At 40.1% G+C, this 8,856-nt stretch overlaps 2 protein-coding genes across 6 annotated transcripts in view; one reads left to right on the top strand and one right to left on the bottom strand.

Annotated features, from left to right (window-relative positions):
* adpgk (ADP-dependent glucokinase) overlaps positions 1 to 8,856 on the top strand; it is a 270,498-nt gene that overhangs the window by 171,748 nt on the left and 89,894 nt on the right. The gene's annotated exons all lie outside the window — the stretch shown is intronic.
* The window catches only part of sin3aa (SIN3 transcription regulator family member Aa), a 33,386-nt gene continuing 27,325 nt past the window's right edge, over positions 2,796 to 8,856 (bottom strand). For all 5 annotated transcript variants that reach the window (XM_080438473.1, XM_080438469.1, XM_080438470.1 and 2 more), the window contains exon 21: positions 2,796 to 5,749. In XM_080438473.1, coding sequence (XP_080294599.1) covers positions 5,516 to 5,749 — 234 coding nt within the window. In that variant the 3' untranslated portion in view covers positions 2,796 to 5,515. The remainder of the gene's footprint in view (positions 5,750 to 8,856) is intronic.

The raw sequence follows: 8,856 nt of genomic DNA, 5'->3' as shown, positions 1-8,856 counted from the left end.
TATCAGAAATTAAGCTCTGTATAAGAAAACGTTAATACTTTTATTCACACATTTGGTTCAAGATAAAGTACACAAATCAGCACATTTTTATGATTTCAAAATTCACGGTTGGGATATTAACGGGTGTAAGTTATTTATTTGTCTCTGGCATTTCTTCTATAATACAGTGATCAGAGAGACAGGTGACGATGACATGTAATGCAGTAATAAAGATAACCAGAACAGTGGGGACCTTATAAAGAGCCTTGGGTGGTATTTGAACCAGGGGCCAGCTGCGGGAGAGACCATAATCGTAATTATGTGGTATGCGCTCACACAACAGGTATAATTTATGTCATAGAACACATGAAACTCTCTTAAGCTTATGTTAACCAGACCATATTATAAACTGTGTATGGTAAAGAAAACACTGGTAATCTGGAAAGGGTTCCCTTGCTATAGTAACTCACTTCCAGGATTTAAAGTGTAACACTATTTTCTGGGTGATGTGACTTTAATCCTCCACTTAACAGTTGGTCGTTTACAATGTTGTCATTCGGCTCTGAATAAAAAAACATCATCTAATTAGCTCCAGCATAGAGTAATCCTAGTGTAAAATATCAGATTAGATTAAAAAACAGGCCTGAAGCAGTGTGGTAAAGGGTCAAGTTCAGCCAAGTGTGGGAGAGAGCTGTCACACTAAATTACCCAGAGTGCTTTGTGGATCTGACGTCCCTGATGACTTCCTCTCTGTGATATATTTAGTCACAAATGTCCAAATAAAACTGTAATCTCAGAGGAGAAGAGAAGGAGAACATAATTAGACAGACTTCCTTCAAATAGACACATTTCTAGGGCTCAATCCAGTCTTCACCTCCCTCCAGGCACATTGGTACAGAAATATTGCCCACATTTTAATGTATGCACAGCAAAGTCTTCAGCGTTAAGTGATACATTTATAACTCAGAGAATGCACAAATGTGACCATTTGATCACATTTGTGCACTTAAATTAACACTCAGGATTTGGGGATTGGATGTGTCCAATCCTGGTAGAGTGGAAGCCCACAACCCTGACAGTGATAGTGACAGGTTTTCGGGCAAATGCTACAACACTGCTCCTTATGCCCTGCCTCCACCCAAAAAAAAACAACTATTTAATTAAAAAGGTTAAGAGATAGTACAGATAAACGATGCCTCCTTCACCGGCTAATAACTTCATTGTGTTGTCTGACTGCAGTGGTTACGTAAGAGTAACACATGACTTTATGGAAGAGAGGAGAGGAGTATTAGCGGCCTGTGGGTAGCCTAATCTTCCTCTTCCTCATCATGAACACAGAGCTCCATCGTGATGAGAGAGAGAGAGAGACACACACACACAGTCACACAGAAAGAGAGAGCCACAGAGTAGAATAAGTTGCGAGGGAAAGGAGCGAGTGTGAAATTGTTAAAGCACAATGTGAGTTTTGCACGGACGCATTTGGCCACCATAATCCCCCCCCCCCCCCCACACACACACACACACACACACACACACACAAAACACTGCCAGTAGGAAAAACATACAAACTCATTAAAACTTGCTAACTCTAGTCAAATTAGTTAGAACAAGAGAGTTTTAAGAGAGGATTCTTCATGTTCACCCTCTGTGAGTAAATTTGCCGCTCATTGGCAGTGCCAACCAAAAGACCTAACATATCTGGGACAATGTAGGCTCTGTTGTGTCGACAATAAGAGATGCTTTCAGAGTCAGTAGCCTAACTGCAGAAGTGTTGGCATTATTAGGAGAGTGGGACCTCAAAAGAGTTAGAAAGCACGCCCTCCAAGAACTTAAACATGCAAAAGGGCTTTGTGAACCCCCCCCCCCTTTAACCCCCCCCCTTTGTTAACTACCTTGCAAATGATGGAATGAGTTCAGTGCATCATGATTTGTGTGCGTGGGGATCTCATTTTAAACAAGCTTAGTGCTATATGAGCCTTCCAGTTTAGTAGACCTTGTATTGTGAATTTGTACTTCCATGTACTGTTGTTCTCATGTCTTACAAAATAAAGTACATCAATCGATCAATCAATCAATCAATCAATGTTCCACCATAGCTCAATGGTCATGTCTGGGTCTGGCTGTATTAAATATCTCTTAGATTAGTATCTTAATTTCATGAGTGCAACTGTTCACATCAAAAGGCCTACTATGCAACTTGTTCCCTGCTATTTGTTTGAACACCATGGAATTGCTGTGGAAGAAGGCCTATGGCTAAGGTGATTGTTTAAGGTACAGCCTTATGTCATTCTTTGTAGGATTACATTTTAAAATGTTATTGCTGATGGTGCCGGTAGCTTCCCTCAACAGCTTTTTGGATTTATTGGAGGTAATTTATTGTTCTACTTTTGAACACTAATGTTCTTCAGACATTTATGTCCGGAACAACCACAGATTAAGTGATGTGTTTTGTTGCACTGTAGGTTCTATACACAATGCTACCTTAATTTGTAGGGAGCTTGCTGAAAGCTGATGGAAAAACAAAGTGATTTTATATTTTTCACTGCAATTGAAGAATTGTGGTCGTGGTCTCCATCTAGTGGTGAACGTGGTGTAGGGAATGTATAACATAATAAAAGTGCAACCTGTTGCTAATTGGAGTATTTTCCTCAAATGTTTGCATATTTGGTCCCAAGACACACACGCGCGCGCACGCACACACAGACAGACAGTGAAGCAAAGCATAATTATCGTGTACTTGTGAATTTGTATTCACTAGTCACAAATACTCAAGGCACCCGTTTTAGTCTAAAAACAATAAAACAAGAACAAACAACTAGGCTACAAATGTCTTTTTATTATTACTTTAAATAAAGTCTAAATAAAAGGAGGGGCTAAACACATGCTCATGTGACTGTTGTCCATTATCAAAAATATGGCGATCCAATTTCCAGCAGAAATCTATCCAGGTAAGAAGAGAGGTGATGGTAGAGAAAGGCAAAAAGGAGTGACAGAGGTAGAGAGAGACGGAGAGAAAGAGAGACTTTAACATTACATCAGACAACTGGTGTCTATGAAACAAGATGAAATGAGCTGGGGACAGTGATACCATCAACACATCGGCCACATCAAAAAAACAAAATCATCAGTTTTCTTCTAATATAAAAATGTAACGGAACCTGAATTCATTTCTACATTAAAAAAAAAAAACAATGGGGGGAAAAAACATTTCATTTTTCTTTTAGTACAGAAATTTAAAAAGGAACCAAGGGACACGCCCGCACGCACACAGGGGGAGAGGGGGTAACAGTTATGTGTTGTTTAAATTCCTTTATATTCAACTCCCTTTGGTAAAAACGGTAGTAAATCTGCGTCGTCTTTTGTCGTTTTCCATATACATCGTCGTCCTAAACTTCAGTTAGTTCCATTACTAAAGTTCCACAAGTCTGAACTATCACAACACGTAACTGTCATAAAAAGTCTGACCCTATGTACACATTATTTACAGTGTGTGTGCATGTGTGAAGGACAATCCAGAAAGTGATTGTGTGTGTGTGTGTGTACAGTACATCTCAAATGGGATTTGTATGTACAAGCTGGTGTATTGGCAGTCACAAGGCATTATTTGCCAGTAACTTTTTAAAAACAGGTTAGACATCAGGGCGGACAGAATCCTGTGTGTGTGTGTTTATAGATCTATATATAATATATACACAACAAAATACAAATCATACTATAGAATGCCATGACATTATTCATAAGAGCTGTACAATTTTACAGTCTGAGTGGAAACAGGCGTCTTGAGGAGGGAGGCAGAAAATATATATATATATTTAGACATAAAATGCAACAGTGCTTTGTTTCCCTGGTACCCTCCATACCCACAACACTGTTTGGCACTCAGGCGTGTTCTGTCATCATAATGCTGCCGTTTAGATTTTTCAGAAAGGATTCTGGTTTAGTGACCATGATGCAGAATTGAGTTTTTGTCTCAACGCAGCACCGTCTTGAAAAAACACAAAACAAAAACCTCTGACCAGCCTTGTCCGAGCTCCTCACCAGCACTTTGGAAAACAACGAAAACTATGAAATAAGGTACATCTTCCCTTCTGGTTAAGTGCACTTGTCCGTCAAAATATATTCTATAATCACTTATGTAGTATAACACTATGCAGTATAACCATATATACTGTGATAAAACACTATACTGTAGGAAATGAACCCTGGGTCTTTGTTTGAATAGGGATTTTGTTTTGAATTATCGGTGTAAAGACTTACTTGTTCTAATGGGGCTCTTGTTGTGAAGGCAGAGTATTAAACAATGCTGGTCCAAAATAAAAATAAAAAAACATCCATGACGTGTTTGTCTTTAGCTCTGGATGTGGGATCTACTTGCAACAAGCATGTTGAATCTTAAATGACATTCTTCATACCAGCAAAAAAGTTCATTTCTTGCGTTTGGCGAGTTAAGAATGAGTCTGAAGATTTCACCTGGTCCTCGCAGAACCCCTGTAGCTGCTGGCTTCCTATACTAAAGGGAAGTTAACTGCATTCATCTGGTGTCCGAGGTCCCTGATTAGACTGCTGAATGGCAAGGACACCAGGTGAGTGTAATGAACTTTAGAGGAAGGATAGAAACCAGCAGTAGTAGTTGTCCTGGTTGTACAGAAAACCAGTAGCACCAGAGGTCCTGGTAGGATTGAAAACCAGTAGTAGTAAGGTTTCTGATAGGATAGAAAACCAGAAGTACTATGGGTCCTGATAGGATAGAAAACCAGCAGTACTAGTGGTCCTGGTAGGATAGAAAACCAGCCGTACTAGGGGTGCAGGTAGGATAGAATGCCACCAGTACTAGGGGTCCCTGAGGACCAGGGTTGAGAAACCCTGTTCTGGAACATTCATGAATTTGCAATTGGAACGTGAAGATAAAAACACATAAAATAATTCATATAACAGCTTCTAAACAGGACAGCTGGGCCACAGTTTCCTATAAAGACATTTCATAGTGTAGCGTATGGTTCCGTCTGTGCTGTTGTTGTTGTGTGCTGGGGAGGAGCTTTAGTGAGTGGTATTGTGACGGTTCCTAAGGTTTGGCACCGAATGGCCCAGTTGAAGGAGAACAAGACAACCCAAAGTGGGCCCAGCTAAAAATGCTGGTATAAAAAAACCAAGACATCCTGCCGCCATGGAGTATAACACAAACACTCAAACAAACAAACAAACAAATGAATAAACATACATACACGGTAGCTAGCTTAACGTTTGTGCTTCCGTGTTGGTCATGATAAAAAAACATCTGGAGAACCTTCCCACCCCACATGGGACAATTCCCAAGTGTGTGTTTTGTGTCATTTCCACCCCCAGGTCCTCCAGAGACCACCCTCCCCCTCAAAAGATTACTATTTCACCCTCATGTGTCTGTGTTTCTCCTCGCTGGGAGTTTCCTGGTCACCAGAATGCGGTGCTTTGTAGATTCTGGGTCCCCCTCCCCCCAATTCCTTTAAAAAAAAAGTTCAGTCGCCCCCCTGCGGTGTTCGTGTTTGTGGTGGGCTGTGTACTACGGCGCTTTGCTGGCTGGGGGGCTGTACTTGACATGGTACTTGTTGATGTTCACGAAATTAAGGACCTCCGGGTGGCACGTGGTGACGCAGGGCACCAGGCCCTCCCGACCTTCTCCCATCAGCCACTTAGATGTGTCGGCGGCCATGTTGTGGGTCACGTTATCCTTCGCCCATACGTCCACCCAGTTCTGGAAGCGACGGTGCAGACGCGTGCTCACTCTCTCATGGGACTGGAAAGGAGAGAGAGAGAGAGAGGAAAACAAACGTCAGGAATCGATTGTTGCAGCTTTAACTTTTTGGTTTGAGGTTGTTTTTATTTGTAATTATTTTTATTTGGGAGATGAAGCTGAGGCTAAGGAAGTCCAAATTAAACTATCGGTAGCACTTGCTATGCATCCTATGTGTATAACGCATCATGAACATACTTATAAGCCATTATAATCTGCTCATAACCCTGTATAATCATATCTATAAGAGCTCATAAATACTCATAATGCTTTATAACCATAAGACATTATAAGGCCTTTTATAATGACTTATAAGTATCAAGTGTTATAATACTTCATAATTGCTGCCAAATTGGTAACAGTTGCTATGCATCCCAAATTAATTCTCATAGTTATAATCCATTATAATCAATTGATAATGCTTTATTATCACTGTTATAATGTGTCATAACCATTATAATGCATTATTATAATGCATTATACTACGATTTATATGTTATTATAAGTGGTCATTTGTTACTTTATGATCATTTTATAAGGCTTTATTATCAAGTTTATAATGCCTTATTATCACTTATAAGGCGTTATACTGTGATTATAAGTTATTATAAAGTGAATATTTGTGACATTATGATCATTTTATAAGGTGGTATTATTACATTTTTATTGCCTTTAAATCACTGTTATAATGCATTATAATTACTGTTATAATGCATTAAACTATGATCATAAGTTATTATAAGTGGCCATTTGTTACTTTCTGATCATTTAATAATGCTGTATTATAACGTCTAAAATGCCTTATACTCACTGTCATAACGCATTTTAATCACTGTTATAATGCCTTATTATCACTTATAATGCATTATGACAGTGGTAATAAAGGATTAATTATAATGGATTATAACTATGAGAATACATTTTGGATTGCATAGCTAGTGTTACCAAGTGGGTAGCAATTATGAAGTATTATAATACTTGACATTATAAGTCATTATAACATTCTGTATAATGTGTTATGATTGCATTATACGTTGTTATGAATATTTATAACTGTAATCATCAAGTGTTATAAGCATAATACAATGTATTTATACTTGAACTTATAAGTCTTTATAACAAGCTTTATAATGTGTTATGGTTATGGTTATAAAGCATTATGAGTATTTATGAGCTCTTATAAATCTGATTATACAGGGTTATGAGCAGACTATAATGCATTATAAGTATGTTCATGATGCGTTATACACATAGGATGCATAGCAAGTGCTACCAAACTATCTATTAACTCTTTGACTGCCAGAGTATTTTCATAAAGTACTCCCCCATTGCCAGCAATTTTCGTGTTTTTTTTATTTTTATATTTTGAAAATTTTCATGAAAATAATTGATCAGACTGTTTTTTAAAGACGCCGCACAAATCCGCCACCAGAGAGCAGCACATGATAGCTTGATCAGCTCCTGGTGTCTCTCTCACCCTTCTTGAGCGATTAGACAGGGAAAACCATGAAAACGGATGTGACGTCCTCCCAGATTGTTTTGATCGTCAAAATTACGTTGTGATACACGACGGCGATGACTGATCGTCACCCAGACCATAGATTATAGAAGAGAAACTGTCCGTTTGTCCGTCATACCGTGTGAAAAACCGTTTGTTTACCTATTTTGGACGAAATGACCGGGGGAAAATAATCAAAAACCGGAAACGGAACCCAGGACATGAAACCGGATGCAGATATGGGTGAAGTAAGTGGAACTCGAGAATAACATTGAATTTTAAGCAGCATAGCGCGATCAGAGATTAAACAATGAACGCAAATCCAACGCGTCAAACGCGTCAATGGCGTGGGTGGATTAAGTAGTTATTGACGCGTTTTCGAGTCAATGGCGTTTATAGAGTTAAAATAACCAGAAGATTCTTCAGGCCTCACCTCACAGCCTTTTGGGATATCCTATACAGCCAAGGAACCACTTGATGTTTCCTAAAAAATTGGCTTAAGGGTGGACCGGCCGGCGGGCAGGCGGATCACGTCTTCACGCTCACTATGACTCAGCCATAACCATATAAGGAGTTACCAATGAAGCTACGCCCAAATAGGGAGTGTGTTGTCTAACCTCAATGTGTCATCATAGCATCAGGCGCAAACCAATCTGGGAACCCATCGTCAAATAAAAAGGAAAAACAGCGCCCTCTGCTGTTTTTCACTTGTTCATTTGACTCTGGGCGGAGCTGTACGGAGGACCCGTGCTCAGGGAAACCGGGGTTTTGGTCTGCCTTCTGCCTTCAGCCTTCCACTTCCGGTGGTGCGACTATGTTTTCATTCCCACTAACAATATTTGTCCACGGAACACTAACACCATTTCTCCTAAAGAACATGAATCGTTTTGGTTATAAGCCCACTTGTTTGCTTCCTGATCTGATGGCACGCCCACTTGTAGCCAATGTGCATGGGTTGTCGACACGGCTACCGACAGATTTAAGCGCAGCGCTGAATCATGTTCTTGAGAGATTAGGCGCAAACAAATCAGTCAACTCCATATATGGGGACAAAAGGGGGCATGCCCATATATGGGCATATACTGATGACATCAGCGATTTCCATATACAGAGATCCGGTGTCCAGAGCCACAGAGCCGACCACTATACCCATATATGGTCATGTGCATTTATGGGACCAACCAACTTCAAAGGGAGTGCGGTGCCCGTTGCCGTCTGCCGAGTAGTTCGGATATCCAGTTGTCCAAAACCGCCGAGCCAACCAAGATGCCCATACTATATATGTGAATTCCAATATATGAGCTGATGACATCAGGGATCTCCATAAATGGGCATTGAAGGGACTAGACTGACAGACACAGATATCTCCATATATGGGCATAAAAAGGGACACAGGTAGACACAGAAACAGACATCTCCATATACAGGGTACAGCGGGTACTCTGACAAAGACCCCGACACTATGACTCAGACATGTTGGTCGGATCGGCCGTGCAACTTAGGTGTGAGGCCCGCATAGTGGCCCGAACCTCTAGTTTATTTAAAAAAATGATTTACCTAGGATGTTTCTTTCCAAATGAGACCGAGACAAAATGTTTAATAAAAGGGCCAG

The sequence above is a fragment of the Gymnoscopelus braueri genome (genome assembly GCF_963280865.1).
Source record: "Gymnoscopelus braueri genome assembly, chromosome: 9".
Lineage (NCBI taxonomy): Eukaryota > Metazoa > Chordata > Actinopteri > Myctophiformes > Myctophidae > Gymnoscopelus > Gymnoscopelus braueri.
Note: the sequence above shows the minus strand (reverse complement) of the source record. Positions and strands in the feature narration are given on the sequence as shown.